This window comes from Zeus faber (assembly GCF_960531495.2).
Source record: "Zeus faber genome assembly, chromosome: 16".
NCBI lineage: Eukaryota > Metazoa > Chordata > Actinopteri > Zeiformes > Zeidae > Zeus > Zeus faber.
This window is the reverse complement of record NC_137202.1, coordinates 12,785,384-12,804,876: the sequence shown is the minus strand read 5'-3', so window position 1 is coordinate 12,804,876 and position 19,493 is coordinate 12,785,384. Positions and strand designations below refer to the sequence as shown.

Here is a 19,493-nt window from a genome sequence, read left to right as displayed (position 1 = left end):
TTGCCGTCCCAGGTGTGCACAGTTCCAAGCCTGGAGTGTCGGAATCTGCAACAAAGAAACAAAAAGTTGGGAAAGTATGGAGTAGTTTAGGGAAAAGTATTATTTAGGGACCGGTGTCCAAGTCAAGGTTGGAATCGATACCTGAATTAAAATAAGCTTTGAGTGTTTTTTATGCGATTAGAAAGAAATTAGTATAAAATGTATGTGTTAATTATCCAATATGTTCAGTTCTCACTCCAGTATGATTTAATCAATTACTCTAAAAAGTACTCAAATAAAGAATTACAATGAAAGAAATTGTTTAATTTTCCATAATTTCTCCAGACCTGTATATATAATACCGGACAAGTAGAGTAATTGTACGCCTATATATATGAGATTTATATCTGAAAAAAGAGATGCTATAAAAATATATTATATCTATAAGGAGATATGTTCCAAGGTTTTATCCAAGTGCCTTAACTATAATGCTGCATTTCAAGTCTTACTCATGACAAAATAAAATACTCAAATTAATAACAGAGTAATTTCAAGAGAAATTTCAGTAGCTTTAACAGAATTGCTCGTTGTTTTCAAATCACACCTTTCTGTTCGGGCAGTAAATCCATCCCATCACATGGAATACACACAAGGGGCAAAAATGAAAAGTTATTTGTTTTTGTGTAAAAATGTGGTATACTTTCCCTTGCTTCTGTATATGGTTAAAACTCCACTCTTATTTGACCAACGATAACAGATCAGATTACAAAAAGTATAACTGTTCCAAACCTGATGTATTTGTCGTAAACGGAACAACACATGGAATCAAAGCGGTAGAAGTCGGTAACGGTGTTTTATTTCCAGGCTGCATCTGGATGGATGATTTTGGAAGCGGGGTGCTGTTTTTCACATTTTTCTCCCTTATTTGTGTAGGAATGTGAACATTAATCTTTGCAAAAAAAAAATATAATAATAAATAAAGGCAGACATCGTATTGTAGTATTGTATAGTATTTCAAAACGGAGTGTACTGCACCTTTATTTTCTCATCCATAAGGCCTGTGGCTCCTGGTGCCAGCTGGACTTTCAATTTGTTTTCTTCTGAGCTACAGTTCTGCATTCCCCCCAATAGATAGTACAGTTACAGTATAGTTAGTAGAACAACATTTTTGTACTTTCTGCATTTTTACATTAGTATCATTGACGTTCTGATAGCATCGCTGCAAGAAGAGAACATTCTACACCATTAAAAGGTCTAAAATATGATATGGCATACTCTGACAAGCCTTTCCTGTCGTCGTCCTAATTTTTCACAATTTCCTCATTCAAGCCAATAGAACTGCACTGAATCAAGCAAGCAGCATGCTTTCAGAAAAGCAGTTCAACATACAGTTCACAGTGGAGTGCTATTTTATCAACCATGAAACAGCACAGACAGTATTGCCTCTTGGCTGAGAATACATTTTATCGTAGCTAAGGTGTTACTTTTTACACACGTATGATGACAAATCCTGCTTACATGCTCTGTTGGGAATAGGTCCAGGACCACAGCTGGTACTGTTAGACAAGCCCTTAGGATGGGGAGGGGAGCTTATCTTCCACTTGGTATGATGGAACTTGCTAACGCATCTCAGCTTCAAATGCAGTTTTCCCATCTAAAACACAGCTCTCCAAAACTATTACAAATATACTGTCTATTGCAATCCACACTTCAAAAATACTCTCAAAGACGGGATCCATTTTCCTGCCGTGGATTAATCAAGTACTGCTGTACAGCCAGGTCAGCCCTTCCTCGACACAGAATTGAGTTACTTTAGATCAGTAGCATACTGTGTGTGGACCGGAAAATGACAACTAATGTTCAGATAATAATAATGTTGGGTCACATATTTTGCATTTATTGAACCAACGTTACGCAATCTAACATTATAGTTGAGTTGAAAACTCTGAATATTTCCATGAATATGGCAAGACATTTATTTTGCCTACAACTGAGGGGGCCACTGTTTTTCAATTCCAGATTGAACTTTTCATGGTTTTTCCCTCTTAAAGCACAATTCAAGTAAAGGATTGATGTGAACAAACTCCACAGCGGCTTTACTTCACAATCAACTCGATTGCGATGCCGTTTAAATTTGTAAAATTCGGTGTGAAATGTCACGGACGCTGGTAGGACCGGTGCCAGGTCGAGCCGCGTGGTCCTCATAACCACCGGAAAACATCCTGTGCCGAGGTCTTGCAGAGCATTTGATTACCAACTGTGCCTTTCAACGATCAGTTGGACCAATTTTAATGTTTTCTGAGCACTACATGAGTAAATCACTAAGCTCCTCTTTCCCTTTAGTGGATTAAGAACACTCAAACATTCAAAACTGATTTTATTGACCGGTCCTTTTTCAGTTCTGGCACGTCTTAACCCGACCGGAGACTCGACTTTTCAATCTCATGAACACGCTGTGTTGATTTGGGAGAAATGGCCAGGAAAAATAAATGGATTCAAGCTTTGCCTTGAACTAAATAAGGGTTTGCAAACAGAAGCATTCCGTTTGCAACTCCTCCACCGAAATATCCTGCTGGGGAAAAAAAACAACAAAAAACAAAGAAACAACAGTGGTAAGCAATATTTATGATTTTTATATAAACTCTCAGGTTTAGGGCTGTAGAACTATACAAATGGAAAAGACCGGGAGTCTGTCAGAGTTTAAGATGCTGCAGCACAGGACAGAATGGAAGCAAAATCCTAATTGACATCCCCTCCCACACAAGTCCAAGTCCCAAACAAAGCCTTGTTTGGGACTTGGACATAGAAGACATCTGCCAAATTTGATTAAACATTAAATTCAAGCTGTGAGGACATGTGGGAAACCTGCAACTAATGAAATATTTGTAACTTCTCTAAAAAAAATAAATAAAAATGTTGGACATCGTTCTACCAATCTTAGGCATTGGCAAGATTATTGCATTTTTACATTTCTTAAAATACAGACCATCATCTTTTCTCGAGATCTACCCTTCAATCTGATATCATGTCAAATGGATTTGGACAAAAAAATAATAATAAAAGGAAGATTTTTGGGGAGAGAAAATTAGAAATGTATCATCTTTAGCTCAAGTTCCATAACCTCATTGACAGCAAGGACTTTTAGAAGGACAAAATACACCAGAGAAGTAAACTGGTTTATCGTTTTGTAACTGACTGCTACGCCTTATTCACCTTCTTCTTCACTTTCTTCTCTTTCTTTTTCTTGTCCCTTTTCTTCTTCTTTTTATGGGACTTTGTCTTGTTAGATTTATCATAGTCATTGCCGGAGCTGCTCTCGTCCCGGGAATATCTCGTCTTGCCGTCCATATCTTCCTGTTTGACCTTCCTTTGTTTCCCTAACGTCTGTTCCACGTTCACCTCCTCCTTGACCAGAGGCTTCGGCCCCTGGGACACGGTGATCAGCAGCCTCTCCTTCTTCATCTCCTCTTTCAGGGAGATGTTCTCCACCTGGTTGACGTGGCCTCTGGGTGGCATGCTGTGCTGGGGCTCTGAGGGCCGGTGGTCCCTCTTCTCCAGCCTGTCCCTGTGGTGATCCCTGTGGCTTCCCGTGTCTCTGTGGTGGCTGGATTCTCTCAAGTCCCTCCGGTCTGCCGGGTGGTAGTGGTGGGAGTAGGGTCTGCTGGCAGCACCGATGCTAGTGCTGGCCTGATGGCACAAACGTCCTTTGTCCTCACCGACACACTGGCTGTCTGTATATTTAAGCTAGAAATAAACAAATGAAAATTATATTCTAACATCATGACAGTCAATTTGACAGTTGAAACAGTAAAAAACAAGAACGTTATCTCAATTTATCTATAATCTTGTCTCCATCTCGGTCTTATGATGATATGATGATGCTAACCTGTCAAATTGTAAGCAATAAACCTTATAGCAAGGATACTAATTTGAATTGAGATAAATAGCCATTTATACATAACAGCAACAACATTCGAAGCAAAGTAATGTTGCAGGGGTACTCACACTGCCAGAGTCTTTGCGGCGATGGCTCTCTATGTGCCTTTGGGCAGTTTTTAAGTCTCCAATGAATTCCTCACATTTCTTGCAGTAAAACCCAATCACTGGAGTCAAAAAATCGGATCCTGCAAATACATTTTTCTTTTCAAAAATGATCCATCAGCTGTCCAGGTTTTTTTGCACTGTGCCAGAGCAAAAACAAGACAAAAACCGGGAGCAGGGGGGAGAGTCACAACATTGAGAATATGGTACCTTCCTCTTTGAGCAACCCCTCCAGTTCCTTCGTTAAGCTCGCCATCTGTTTTAGTCTGGCTTGTTTATCGCTTTGTTTGTTTTCATCGTCCGTATTTGCCTGGGAAATGCACGTAAGCACAATTTCAGTAAAAAAAGGGTTTGGGTTTCTGAGTTTGGATGGCATATCAGCTATTAAGAAAAGGATCATTTCATTTGGGAAAGCATTACCTTGTGCTTGTCAGACGATTGCTGAGATAAGACGGTGACATGTGGATCACTTTTTGTCTGCTTCTCCTTTGTTGCTAGTGGGAGAAAGTAATGAGCAAAATCCAGTACTCAATATAAAAACCTTTGAACGTCACAGAAATCTTCCCCAAGGCAGAGGTTGTCATTCAGTCTCCCAACTAAATGGACAGCACATCTTGGGACAATTGGCATTCACCTAATCTTACCTTTAAGAAATGGGGGGGGAAAATGCACAGCAGATTGCGAGGTAACCATTAAGGAACTAAATCTGTTACAGCAATAAAGGTAGCATTAAAGCAGCACTATGTAACTTTTGGTATTTGACGCCCCTATAGTTTGAGTGCAGTTGCACGCAGTGTTACCAACGCAGACATAATGTCCAACTAGGTTACAAGCGCCCCTTGTACAGATTTCGCTGCTTCCCGGAGCCGTGGGGAGGGCCGGGGACCCCCTTCTACCGGTGTCGGTACCAGATGTTAAGGTAAACGAGTTACATAATGTTGCTTTAAGTGTTTCATATTTTGTTTTACACCTTTAATCTCACCTTTAATCAAGGACTGTAGTGTGTCCAGTGTGTGTCGTGCGTTGGCGTTTCCAAGTGCTGGAAAAGCTGCATTCATAGGCTCAGTCCTAGAGTCAAAAAGCTGGACAGGAGACTGTGTCTTCCCTTCATTCCCCTGCATATTTGCAATGGCCTTGCGGATGTCTGCAGTCCCCAAATTCAGGCCCATGTTTTTTAGCATGGCTTGGATCATTTGACAGTCCTTGATGTCAGAGGTGCAAGAGGAACCCTCCTGTTTGAAATTGTGCTCTGGTTTGGCCGTCCCCAAACTCTGGGAAGCAAACTGAAGGGGCTCCTTTAGATCCAGGAGATCACTGAGACTACTAAACATCGGCATCTTCGGAAAATACTGCTGGCTGCCAGCAGCAGAACTCTCTGAATGGGCATGCTGGTTTGTGGAAGGCTTTTCAGATTGTGGAGCCGTTGATCGGCTTATTTTGGTACCTCCATCTCCATAGAGGAATGACTCTTCATCATCTTCATCTTCTCCTTTTTTCTTGACAGCAGTAGACTGCTCTTGGGCGCTGGCTTGGAGCCAGGAGAAGTCACTTCCCACTCGATCATGGGGAAGAAGCACAGTGTCGCTTTCTGGTTGTTGGTCGTCTTGACTGAGACTGGGGGAGCTCTGGTCCGGTTCACTAAGGACTCTGTTCTTGAATTGATTTGAGGCCTACGCAGATAACAAACAGATAATTTTAAACATTTTCAAGCTCAATCCAGCATTTGCAAATGTCTTGCCTTTTCAGTTATTTTGTGGGGTCAAAAAAAAGGTCAAGTTTTATTCAAACATTTGAAACAGAATAGCTTCAGTTGTCATTTATTTGAATGTCCTTAAAATAATACAATTTTTAAACACCATGGTTTCTTGTGAAGCAAATAAAATCAACCTTGCCATCCAGTTTTAATTTGTTTCTTGAAAGAAAATATTTTAACTTTAAGTATTAAATTTATAACAATTAGCCTGTCATAATAAGACCAAATGAAAAAGAAAGAAAAAAAAAAAAAAATATATATATATATATATATATATATATATATATATAAAAATTTCAAAAAATTATATTTGATGCAACTGTAAATAGAGCTGTATTTTATCAGATTTTGAAATTGTGCCTGTCTTAAGGAATATTAGGACAATTCCCTCAATTTCAAATCAAACCAATTTTTGTCCCTTCACCGACACCACTTCCCAGTTGATCTAACTCCCTTGTGCAGCTTATATCACAGTTTCAGTAGAATGGAATTTCAATGGAGAATCCAAGGTTTTTCCAATATCTGGCTCTCTGTGGGGGCAATATCTCACAGGTTTAATACTATTGTATGGTATCCTGCTATTTTATATGAAATAATCTAAGGTCCCCCTACACACAGAAGCACTTAAATGTGTTGGCTCCCCCGCTTTCCAAGCAGAAATTATCCTAATGTCTACCCAATCATGTTAGGGATGATTATCGTGATAAATGAGACGTTACCTGTATATTAAGAAGGGCATCCTTGAGGGTGGGCAACCGGTCCTCCAAGTCTTTGCTATTCATTACAAGCTTCAGGCCTTGGATCAGAGCAGCAGCCCCTGTAGATGCATTGTCGCTGCAGCTCTGACCAGGACTCGTCTTTATCGGAGACTCCTGGATCCGACTTCCCGGACTACAACGTTTTCCTACACTGGGGCTTCTACTTCTGGCACGACTTTTGCTCCGTGGCCGTTTTTTCCCACGGCTCCGGCTTGTACTGCGCGCCCGGCTCTTACTTCTTCCTCGCCTTTTCACAGGACTGCGGCTCCGAGCCCGACTTTTACTCCTTGCTCTGCCTTTGCTCCGGGCCCTGCTTCTGCTCCTTGCCCTACTTCGACTCCTGCTGCGTACACAACTTTTACTTCGGGCCCGACTCTTGGCCCGGGTGCGACTGCGGCTTCTGCTCCTTGTCCTTTGCTTTTTGAACACAAGGTCACTTGAAACTGCTGCCCTCAGGGCACTTGCAGACTTAAATGCCTCAGCCAGGTTGTACGCCATATTGCCTTTGAGATGCATCGGCAATGGCTTGTTTGCTGCAATACATCTCAGGAATTCTTCACCAGCCCTCTCACTGTTGAATGAAATTCACAGATTAAAAAAATTAAATTCAAAATTAAATTTAAAAAAAACTGCACAGGGACTAGATTGCAGACATGGTTTATGAAATCATGGAGAAGAACGTTTATTTGTTAAAAATAGCGGATCACCCCTACTTAGCCAATTCAATTTTTAGGCCTATTACTATCCTCAAGTTATGTCAGGGGGTTTTCCTCAGTGAGGGTAAACAGAATACACAAACTTAAACATACACACCTGCTATCTTTGGCAAAATCTTCCAGAGTCTTTGGATTCCAGTGTGTGATTGGTAGGTTCTGTGCGTTTTGAGTAGGAAGAATCTGTTGGCTGCCCAATGAAATCACTGTACTACGGTCTATGGAGAAGCTGCTACAGTGTGGCTGAGTCTGGAAGTATTGGACGGAAGTATTAACATTCTTACACAGCATTATAGAAGGCAGACTTTTCTGACTTCTTTTGGTCAATTAGAAGTGTCTTTGTGAGGTTTTGCACCATGTCAGAGCAGTAAAGAAGCATCACACAAATCAGCAATTTCTCAAACATAGTTGACTTCGGAGGAGTACTAATTCACAACAAACAAGAAGATTTACAGATGTTTGTAAGCACTAGTTTCTGATTTAGCCAAGTGTCTCTTACAGAAGCAATGAAACAAGAGGGTCGATAAGAGATAATTGATGGGGTTCGAACTGAAAAATTAAATGCAAAAAAGTGGCACCAAATCACCTTTTTGCACAAACTGAAGCACGATCAATGTACACAACATTGCTGAGGTCAAACCCAATCAAGGCTAAAATACAGTAACAATTAAATAGCTCCATTGAAAGCGTATTTTTCTTGGATGATTTAAAACACCATAAAATGTCAAATAGAGTAAGCGCATGCGTTTAAATTCTTCAATATTGGCTAAATTCACAGAAACCGCTTGTACGGAATGTGATGCATTGTCATCGCATTTTTATAAAGGAAAAAGAGGGTAGTAAAGATGGCAGAAATTTGCTGTAGACACCAGTAACAGTGAAATGGATTCCTGATGACCATTTAACTTAAACATAAAGAAAAGGTCAAGGAATCCACTGTACGTACAGGTGTAAACAGTGGCATAAAGCAGGTTTAGTAGGAATGATACTGATACTGGTTTTGGGTCTGAAACTGTGCTCAGGTAGTAGTAAAATTGCTTTGACACATAAATCACAAATCCAAATTACTGGACACGTAAAATACATACTATGAGCTACATTTAGTTTAAACAACTTTGCTATTAAATAAGCCACTACAAACGTTGCGTGGAACAATATGTTTCTCAAACAAATAACAGTAATGGACGTTTAAAATGCTTCGACGTGTTGAACGCTTGTTTGCGACAAGCAGACTTCGACTTGACCGGTACAGTGCCGTGAAAAATAAGGTGTTGTCCTGATCGCCTCTATTATTATATATGTTTACCATTCCGTGTGAGAAATGTGTAATAATAGAGGTTGTCAGGAGGCACCAAGGCACAGTAGTTGATCGAAGCCTGGTGTGATCCATGCGTCTAGCGCACTCATCTACTGTAATGACATGTCGCGCTTGTTTTTGCTAGCTTGCCAACTCTGACTTTTAGTCGCATATATCTTCCACCAGGTAGTTGGTTGGTTGGTACGTACTCTGATGAAATGCTCACGGACGGGTCTGCTGTGCTGGAAGTTACTGTTCAGCTCCGCAGATGGATACGGTCCACAGGGCGGCGGTAGAAAGCTCCCGGGCGGAGGAACCCTCGGCAGCGGGCCGTAGGCGGTCCCGAAGAGGGAGCCGCTCGGCGCAAACTGTCCGTCGTTCGGAGGCATCTGTCCTGGGATTGGAAAACCGCGATACATTTCTTTTTTTTTTTTTTAACGGTCAGATCAACATGTTAATAACAGAATCACCGTTGGGGAATTAATAAAGCACCGCTTTTGGTAATGGTCACCGTGGCAACCGGGGACACGTTAGCCTAGCATGCAGAGTACTGCTCGTCAGCCAGACGCGGCGGAAAGCCTGGGAGGAAGTACAACTTTTACCTCACAGTCGGAGATTTTCAAAGTTAAAGCTCGTTTGTTTGTCTACGTGCATATGGATGGACACACACACACACACACACTCATATATATATATATATATTTTTTTTTCCCCATATACACAAACACATATACACCGATCAGCCACAACATTAAAACCACTGACAGGTGAAGTGAACAACATTGCTCATCTCGTTCCACTGGCACTTGTCAAGGGGTGGGATGTATTAGGCAGCAAGTCATCACTCATTGCTTGAAGTTGATGTGTTTAAAGCAGGAAAAATGGGCAAAGCGTAAAGATCCGAGCCACTTTGACAAGGACCAAATTGCGATGGCTGGACTACCGGGGTGAAAGCATCCCCAAAACTATAGGTCTTTTGGGGTGTTCCCAGTATGCAGTGGTTAACCAAGAGTGGTCCAAGGAAGGACAACCGGTGACAGGGTTATGGGCGTGGGGAGCGAAGTCCAGCCCGTCTGGTCCAATACCACAGAATAGCTACTGTAGCACAAATTGTTGATAAAGTTAATGCTGCTATGATAGAAAGGTGTCATAACACACAGTGCATCACAGCTTGCCGTGTATGGGGCTGTGTAGCTGCAGACCGGTCAGTGTCCATGCTGACCCCTGTCCACTGCTGAAAGCGCCTACAATGGGCACGTGAGCGTCAGAACTGGACCATGGAGCAATGGAGGAAGGTGGCCTCGTCTGATGAATCATGTTTTCTTCTACATCATGTGGCTGGTCGGGGTTAGGGTCCGATGCATCTGTGGGATGTGCTGGAACAACAAGCCTGATCCATGGGGGCCCCACCTCGCAACTTACGGGACTTTAAGGATCTGCTGCCAGATACCACAGGACACCTTCAGAGGCCTTGATGGGTGGTGGCCAAGTGCATGTGCGTCACTTACCTTATTAAGAGATGGCACCAGGATGCACTATGGGAAGGAGACAAGTTGGAGGAGGCAGTGTGATGCTCTGGGCAATGTTATGCTGGGAAAACCTTGGGTCCTGGCATTCATGTGAATGTTACATTGACACGTTCCACCTACCAATACATTGTTGCAGACCAAGTACACCCCTTCATGGCAACGGTATTCCCTGATTGCAGTGGCCTCTTTCAGCATGATAATGCAACCTGCCACACTGTAACAAATGTTCAGGAATTGTTTGAGGAACATAACAAAAAGTTCAAAGGTGTTGACTCTAAATTCCACAGATCTCAGTCCAATCAAGCATCTGTGGGATGTGTTGGAACAAGCCTGATCCATGGGGACCCCACCTCGCAGGAGGGATCTGATGCTAATGTCTTGGTGCCAGATACCACAGGACACCTTGAGAGCTCTTGTGGAGTCCATGCCTCGACAGGGTGTGTATGTGTATACATACATACTCTGTGTGTGCGCGCGCGCGTGCGTGCGCGCGCGCACACACACACACACACACACACACACACACACACACACACACACACACACACACACACACAGCAAAAAGTGAAGGCTTTAATTTACAATAAGATAGCAAATGTGACTAAACAAGAATAAATCTTAACAAAAACTGGTAGTATATACTTATTTTGAAGTTTATTGCTCATCTCATTTAATCTTCCCAGCAGTCTTTCAGACATCCAAATATTATTTACATTTTTTTTTTCCCCATCTATGAGCAGTAACGGAACAGAAAACCTAGTCAAATCAAATCCACTGAAACAAAATGTGAAACTGGTGACCTAAAGCTGTTTGTCTTTTTCAAGTACTTATCAAATTAAATAAACCTATGGGATTGACTGCCAGAATTGCACATGTACTGAAGATGTTAAACACAGGTCATACAAAAGGTGCACACACCCGGGAAGTTGTGAACATGCCGCTTCCATTCCCTTTCAAATAATCTCCAAGATAAGGCTGATTTAGTGTGAGAATGAGGTCAAGGCAGCAGAGGGCATCTAGCTGTTTCCAGCAAAACACTGTGGGTCTTAGTTGTGTTTACAAAGCTGAGCAAAAACATACACACATTAACACCCACATATCCTATGTAAAAAGACCACATTAGAAGGACCTTCTTAATTCAGTCATATTTCACAAAAAAAGGTTGTAGGCAGTGTAAAATTACCATGCATGTAACTCTGTATTCAAACTCTTGGGGTTGGTTTTCAAACCATGGTGAATTTATATTCATTCTGAAATGGTAAGGCATTTGAACTTATTTTCATGGAAAAAAAAAAAAAAAATAGAGCCCGTTGCTATGTAAACTGCTGCAATACGTTACACTTTGTTCTCAACTGGTGTAATGTCTGCCTTGACCAAAACCTGCCTGATTGTATTGCTGGCCGCCCTGTTGGAAGAACTGTTCGAACTGTCCTCCTTGGTTAAAATTCTGTCCCCCTCTCCCTCCCCAGCCTCCTCCTTGCCCGCTTCCTCGACCTCCCCTTCCTCTGCTACCTCGCCCACCCCTGCCGCCGCCACCTCCTCCTCCTCCTCCTCCTCCACCACCACCACCACCACCACCTCCTCCCCCTCCCCTCTCCTGGTGCCGACCACCGTCTTGATGGTAGTTGTCAAGGTAGCCGCCACCACCACCACCACCACCTCCTCGGTGCCCTCCGCCATGATAGCCAGAGTCCTGGAAGCCTCCTTGGTAGCTTGCTCCTCCGTAACCTCCTCTACTGGCTCCCCCGGCATGGCATCCGTCTTGATAGTGACCCTGGTTGTAGCCGCCCCTGCCTCCTCCCCCATCAGACCACCCTCCTTGCACCTTACCCCCTCTGCCACCACCTCCCCTCCCCCCTCTGTCTCCATACCCACCCCCTCTGTCTCCATACCCACCCCCTCCTCTCTCGTAACCTCCACGACCCCCCTGGTAGGATTGATCGTATCCTCCCCTGTTGCCAGTTCCACGCCCACCGCCCCCATAGTGCCCTCCTCCTTGGGGACCATCCTGACGCTTCTGCCAGGAGGGCATTTCAGGAGGAGGGGGCTCGATCTCGCAGGGTCGACCACCTCTGTCTGGCACACGGCCCATGAGGACCTAGTTTAAAAAAACAAAACAAAAATCCAAGTCCAAGATTTACCTTGTAAATTCTACAAAATGTCTTAAATTCAAACATAATCCCAATGTTTATAAACATAAATGTGTGAGATGGGATGGAAGAATGTTCATAAAACTTATTTGATCTGTAATTATGTGGCTTGATAAACCATGGTGAATCAACTGATCAATAAGAGCACAACGGCTCTTATATATTTGAAAATCACCAAAAAAACATTTTATATATTAGTATTAACCTTATTAATTGCACAAGCAGTCTTCTCCCTCATCTTGCCACTGCTTGTACGCAGAATTTTGGATAGGTCTTCTCGAGCTGCAAACAGGTGGGCAACAGAAACTTTCGTTTTCAGGCCTAGAGCACCACGCAAGGGGTGGTAAATTTTGGTCATCTTTTCCCTACGGGCCTGTGGAGAAGACAAAATATATCTTTTTAACCAAACAACATTTAAAAAAATATTATAGCAAGTAAGCATATTAGCTTATAATAAGAAAATGCTCAACAGATCAATAAGTCAACATCCATTAACCATAATGACATATTTTCAGGAGTACCTTGGCTTTGTCGGACCAACCGAATGACTGTATGGTCACATCCAGACGTTTCAGCAGCATCTCCCTTCTTACTTCATACTCATTCACAAGAGCTTGGTTAATGGCTTCAATTTTCTCCTGAAGGGAAGTACACAAAATCATTTCCAGCAATGCTTTCTTGCAAATTTGAGTATAACTCCAAACCCTTGGAAGTCATGGAATCGTAAAAATAAATCTTTCTGGTTGATTGATCAAGTCTTAATGTTTGAACAGTAAGACTTGAAATTTAATTTAGTAGCGAAGCAGCACATAAGAGATCCGATCGTAGGCTTGTGTCGATTGGCGAAAGGATTGTATATCGACGACTGGTTTTTCCTACGCCGATATTAAAGCTTCCACCACAAATTAGTTTTCAGAGTTCCCGTGAATGCAGCATCACTTCCGACACAAATAACAGTTTTCGGAGTGACTGTGAATGCAGCATTACTTCCTGCTGTCTCTCACCCCGATACAAACTTGGGAGTGCCTTCTAATCCACCTGAACCAAAGAGCCGTGTCCACTAGTTAATTGATCGCGGATGGCATCGCTCTCTTGAACGGATCTAACAAAAAAAAAAAAAAAAAAAGCTAAAATGGGTTGCCAAATAAATTTTGAACTCCCCACACCCTGGCAATCGGATTGCCTTTCGGCGATCTCGAGTAGCCATGATTGGAGGATATGAAAATAGAACCGCTCGCCTAACCCGATCCGAGCATTAAGTGTGTTTACCCAGTGAACGGGTCCAAGAGGCTTCTTCATAAGAGGTTCTCCTACATGGTTTGGTGAGACTCTGGATATGGCTTCCTTTAACTATGATAAGAAACGGAAAGAAAACAATCTCAAACATTTTCTTTTTTTTTTTTATAGACACTCAGAGTAGAATAACACCTTGTCAAAATACATTTTTGCATATATGTCCCACTTTTTCCACAACAGAACACATCACCTTCTTCTCAATTCCACTGAAGAACTGAAACATGGTGATGTTGGCAGGGGGCTTGGACATGCCCAGGGCGAGACAGATGCCTTTCAGCTCCATAAACACAGGGCTGCCCTCAGCCTCCTGGACCTGGGCCTCCTTCTGTGGCCTGTTTACCAGGATCATCCTGGATGCCTCCAGCTCTGACACCAAGAAAGCTTGTAGGGGAAAAAAAAAAACAAACATTAAAAAATAATATTATTATTATTTTAATTTATTTTATTTTATTTTTATTTATTTATTTTTTTTTTAAATAAATAAATAAATAAATAAATAGATAGATAGATAAATTACAGGTTTTACATTTCAATTAATTTTAGGTGAAAAACCCAAACTATTCCGCCGGGTACACCATGGCTTACACATTTGATACATGGTAATGGGCTCTAGCAAATCCATCATCATGGTTTATTTAAACCAAATAAATTCTGTGAGATCGAATGATAGAGTCGTATCATGGCCCTTCTTCTGCAGTATTATCTAAAAATGACTATCTAAAATCTCCTTGGTCTAGCCCCAAGGCTAGGTTCAAAACAAGTGTGTGCAATATGCTAGTGCCATACTTAGGAGAAGACAGCAGTTGGTCTTGTTCAGAAGCCTTTGGGTGACATCTCCGGTGGTGAGGATGGAGTAAGGGCAGACCAACTCCGACAGCAGACCACTCATTTCCAGCTGGAAGCCCTCGGCCTCACTTGGACCTGTGTTAGACAGTGACAAATAATTTGAAACTTTCAGCCAAGTAGCAAACATTTGGAGAGGAAATCAAATACAGCAACACACACACACACAAAACCTTTTTTGTAACATGTGCTGTAATATTCAGAGTAGTGTTTTAGTTGGTTAGCAAGCTAGTAACCATGCAATCAAACTATAAACTTTGCAACTGTGAACACCTACTTTGCAAAGACATGAGGAATATCTCACTGCCAGTTTTCAGTGTAACTAGGGCTTCTCCAGTCAGAGCTTTCTTAGTCATTCCAATAAGTGTACATGTTGTGGTTTCAGAACACTCTCCCTTTAACTTGTTTTGTTAGAAATACCAATATGGAAGTGATAATATGCGCTTTTGATACAATATTCTTTACACCAGCATGACTTGATGCCTGTGCAGCAGCCTCAACTGCTGTAATATAGTGGATTACCTGGAATTTAAGTCTCATAAGGCATTTGGACATGCACACATTTAGAATACCAAAATAAATCAGCATTTGCATGCCAAAATAAAAAATGTGTAAAAATCTAGTTGTGAGACATTGTATAATGAGATACAGATTAAAAAAAAAAATCGGAATAGAGCAAAGAAACACTAATTTACTAGACCATGAACATTTATTTGAGCTCCGTTAAATGTCTGGACCAAAGTGGTCTATGAGCATACTGGGAGATTATATCAACTGTGACCTTTTGATACAGACTTAAAGACCATAAATTGGTGTCTCTTACAGTTGGTTGCATGGACATTCTCCTCGAGTTTGCAGTAGAGTCGGAGTTCCGAGACGATCCAGGCACAAAGCTTAGTAAATTCAGGTGAAGCTGCGCCCTTCACCACAGCAGCATCTAGTGCCCCGTCCTCCAACAGAGGGCCCTGGTACCTGCAATGACAGCGCCACACTTAGGCATTGTAATAATAATAATAATAATAATATGCGCAGTCTAATAGTTGATGCCTTATCGCAGGATCCGGTTGGACCGCTGACACGTGTCCGTTTTGAAGGGGACTTAACGTAACACTTGCGTGGAGAACGATAAGCTTCCCGGCGACGCTTCCCAGTGTAGGCTTCACAGCCCATCACCACAGTCACCATTGTTAAGGCGGAGCCCACGATTATTACTTCTAAATCACTATCAATATTATAAATAATTCCGATGTATTATATTGTTGAATAATTCTAAAATATGCATTCAAATACGCATTACCCCTGGTTATAAATGTTAGTCAGAGGGTTTCTGGCACGCAGTACTCTCGGCTCAGGGCTGAACCCCAGCCTACCTCTTTAATTCATACTATTTCTACGGCGTCCGGACGATTCGTCCTGGTCAGGTTGACCAGGACGAATACGACAATATATTGTTTCAACAAAATAAGCAATTTAAGTTGCCAATGGACTGATCGAGTGCCCACCGTCAATCAATGCGAGTGAAAAACGTCGGAAAAATCAAAGTTACCGCTGATGGCGAACATTAAATCCCAACCAAAGCGAGATCAGACGTAGTTGCTTGCTCACCCCAGATCTTCGAGGGAGTCCAGAATATCATTCTCCATCCCAGTCTCTGTATATATATGAATATGTAAATAAACGTTACCGCAGCAGCTCAGGATTTCTTCAGATAAACAGTGATCACTGAAGCCAGCTCAGCTGCTGCCGCTGCTGCCGCTGCTGCTGCTGCTCGGCTGGCACGCCGGGGTCCTCGCGGCTCGTTCTGCAGTCTGCGCACGCGCAGGCGCTTGGGGCTGCCCGAAATGATGCCTACACAAATCGATTTCCTTTTTTTTTTTTTTCGTACGCCATCAGGCATTGAGCTGGATTATTACTGAATTACTCGGTCACATGTGAATAAAAATATATTGAAATGGCAATGAAAGTTAAAAAAAAAAATATATTTCTGGTTATAGTGGAAGGCACAAGTATAATGTCTGTATAATTTTAACCACTAGAGGTTAGTGTCCAACAACACATCTGCAAACGCTGACGTTTGGTTTGAACTGTTTATCCACCTTATTTAAATAAATGTTGTACATACAGCAACAAGAGAACTAGAATGGGAGAATTTGATTTGAATTCTATTTGGGCTACGCTCAAATACGGTGCCAGTGGCTGTACTGTGCCGCTCGCGTTAGTTGAATACAGGCCAGTTCAATTCAGTAATTTGAAGTATGCTTATTTCAAATGTTGACGCCATACTGACGCCACGACAACCAATGACAGGACTGATTTGTGGATCTGTGTCTGCAGAGACACGGAACCTATATGGCTTCACGGAGGGGTCAACGTAATGAACGTTCAGATCAAGCAACAGCGATCACAAAAAAGATGGCCCGGCACATGAGTCAGTTATAAAAAAACAAACCTGCCACAAAGGAAATACAGTGCATGGTTTATGCACTGTCTCACGTAGGGAGGCGGCCATTCCAATAAGAGCGGATCAAAACGTATTTAATCATTTGTTAAAAGATGATGTCGTGAATATATTGACAGGTGAGTGTAAAATGCCCGCATGGTATTTCTTCTGAGTAGGCAGGAGAGCCAAAATGTCCGGCTGTTTTGTTGTACACTTAGCTCGATAACGTCAGATAAACATTGAACAATTTAACTGGATTGTCCAGAGGGCGGTCCGTGTTTATATTCATCTGTGGAATTCCTTGGCGCGATCATGCAGCAACAAAAAAAAATTGGGCTTTGGAAACAATTTCTTTGAAAGCACATTGTCTGCTAAGTTAAACATTTTCGGGTTTATTTAAAAAAAATACACCATAGGATTTTAAATACTCTAGCTCGTTGAAATAAAACTATTTCCACTTATAGATAATTACATTATTTAAGAGGGGTCAAAGCAAAGGAAGTGTCTTTTCTGATATATTACAAGTACATATAACAAGTAGAAGAAGTCCTGCAAAGAGGTTCTGAGAAACACTGATGTTGTTCGGCAGAGACGATGACCCACATTTATCACAATGTGGATATTTCATTATGAGATATCTCACCGTTAACATAAAATAAAATCTGTCCCTTTTCAAATAAATACAGGTACATTTTGCACAAAAATACATCCCGGTGCTACTGTGACGACAGGGAGACTTGACCGCGTGTAATGCACTGAGGAGATTCCCTTTTATCCATGTGTGAAGGGATGGTAGGATGGCTACGGGGAATCCAGCACACAGCAAAGTCAATGCATTTCATTTGTAAAGACCTGAATCAAATGCAGAAGACCAAAAATAACGTCAAGGAATGCTATACAAGGCTTGTCATAAATAGAAATTGTGATGAACTGATCTACTTTAGTAAATACAGTATGATCTTCGGAGTAATGTTGACAGTAAAGGCCTTAAATATTTGTGTTTGAGGTTAAAAACTACTTTAAACTTGACTATGAGAGAAGAGAGAATTAGGTGTGTGTGTGTGTGTATTTCTATGTATGATGTATGAACATTTTGTATTGGCAAAGTGGTATTGTCGTGTAAAAACATGTGCAACATTTTTTCCTACTGAACGTTTAATTTTGATCAAAAATAAATTTCCATGTGTATAATGTAACGAGAAAGCAACACATAACTTAAGATAACTCAATAAGGCCTTGGGTGAAAATAGGCGAAGCTATCGTTCTTCTTTCTTTTAAAGATCAGAACTCTGGTCACAGCAGCGGTTTGGTAAACACACGTTGAGCCAAAGAATGCCTGCGGCTGATCCATTCTCCATCAGAAACCTAAAAACAAGAACCTTCGTAAACTGTGTTCTTATCTATTGTCCCCTGCACCCAAAAACTCTGCCATCCAGGACTTTCTCACCTCCCTATGCTCTGTATCTTCTCTCATGACCATTCTTGGAGACTTCAATATTCACACTGACAACTCATCTTGTCATTTCAATGTAAGTTTCTTAGTTTGAGCGTCCTGGTCTAAAGCAAGATGTTGCTGTCCTGTCTCACACCTAGTTGCACAGGTTTCGCCCTGGTCATCACAGACCCTATCCCAAGATACTAATAACAATTCTGGTAACCTCAAAGCATCTTTTCTACTATTGAAAACGAATAAGCCACAGCCATTTTCACGGATTGACATCACTGTGGAGCGGTGAGATGATTTCCCTGACTTTTCGTAACTAAGGCTGGCAAACCTTGCTCTTCGACTTCCAACGCTTTCTTCATGTTTCCTCGACCTTCATCCCCGGGGCAGTCACAGCCCCAGCGTCTCCCCTTTAATCCGGACCCCATTCTCTAAGCCTTGATGAAGTCAACACCTCCACTGTGAGTCCCCTGAGAACAAAAGTTGTCGTTCGCTCCCTTCGGTCTGGTACTGCATTGTATTCATTCCTCAAGGTAACTGTCGATATCTGAAGAGGTCCACCCTGGACTTATCAGCCACCTTCCTATCTCCAATATTTGTCCCACACCTTGGACAGGGCACTTTGCCCACCTCCTGTTTCCATCAAAACACTGGCCCTGGTCCAATGCTTAGTAGATATAGGAAGTCATAGCCTAGTTTTGATGATGATGATGACGACCGCTCCTGTTGATGAGTTGAAGACCTGACCTTTCCTACAGCAGAATGGAAGCAATACTGAGGTTGTCTTTGTCATCTATCTTCTCACCTCACTGGGTGACCGGAATATCCACTGGACAACCGCTTGTCACTCATCTGGATGGTAGAACTGGCCCTTGTCTGACTTTCAACAAACCACATTAAACGACTTTCCAAGGTTTTTGCGTAAATATCTTAAATATCTCCAAACCACTACAGATGCCACAACAAACCTTCTCCGTCTCCTCAGAACTGGACTACTGCAACACAACCAGCATTCAAACCACAGTCTGCCCCTCCGGAACCCTCCTTATTGACCTCGTCATTTTTGTGGTTCATCTTCTGACGTGAAATGGCAATCCTTCTTTGTTTTTAATTTAATCTATGAATTTTTTGTCATTTTTCGACCAAAGAACTCTAAAAATTCTTACAAATATATTTTTTTGTATGCTCACATTTCACTGTGTGGCATACGTATTGTCTGCTGTGTGACAACAGACATGCTCCTATTGGCA

The 19,493-nt window shown here is 42.0% G+C and overlaps 2 protein-coding genes across 3 annotated transcripts; both read right to left on the bottom strand.

The window, feature by feature from the left end:
* Positions 1 to 2,680: 2,680 nt before the first annotated feature.
* LOC307242340 (uncharacterized protein) lies at positions 2,681 to 9,078 on the bottom strand. 2 transcript variants are annotated; one of them, XM_080016766.1, is made up of 8 exons: positions 8,751 to 9,078; positions 7,345 to 7,493; positions 6,493 to 7,102; positions 5,003 to 5,690; positions 4,441 to 4,514; positions 4,231 to 4,330; positions 3,985 to 4,103; positions 2,681 to 3,723 (listed from the first exon to the last, which is right to left on the bottom strand). In XM_080016766.1, the coding sequence occupies exons 1-8, from the start codon at positions 8,958 to 8,960 to the stop codon at positions 3,178 to 3,180; spliced, it is 2,496 nt and encodes an 831-aa protein (XP_079872892.1). In that variant the 5' UTR covers positions 8,961 to 9,078; the 3' UTR covers positions 2,681 to 3,177. The 2 variants fall into 2 exon arrangements, with proteins under 2 accessions (XP_079872892.1, XP_079872893.1); XM_080016767.1 differs by having other exon boundaries at positions 5,465 to 5,690.
* A 1,629-nt stretch (positions 9,079 to 10,707) lies between these two features.
* fam98a (family with sequence similarity 98 member A) lies at positions 10,708 to 16,104 on the bottom strand. The gene is made up of 8 exons (XM_080016979.1): positions 15,965 to 16,104; positions 15,183 to 15,331; positions 14,303 to 14,437; positions 13,707 to 13,897; positions 13,490 to 13,570; positions 12,742 to 12,858; positions 12,426 to 12,593; positions 10,708 to 12,168 (listed from the first exon to the last, which is right to left on the bottom strand). Exons 1-8 carry the CDS (start codon positions 16,000 to 16,002, stop codon positions 11,419 to 11,421), a joined length of 1,629 nt encoding a protein of 542 aa, XP_079873105.1. The 5' UTR covers positions 16,003 to 16,104; the 3' UTR covers positions 10,708 to 11,418.
* Positions 16,105 to 19,493: the final 3,389 nt, after the last annotated feature.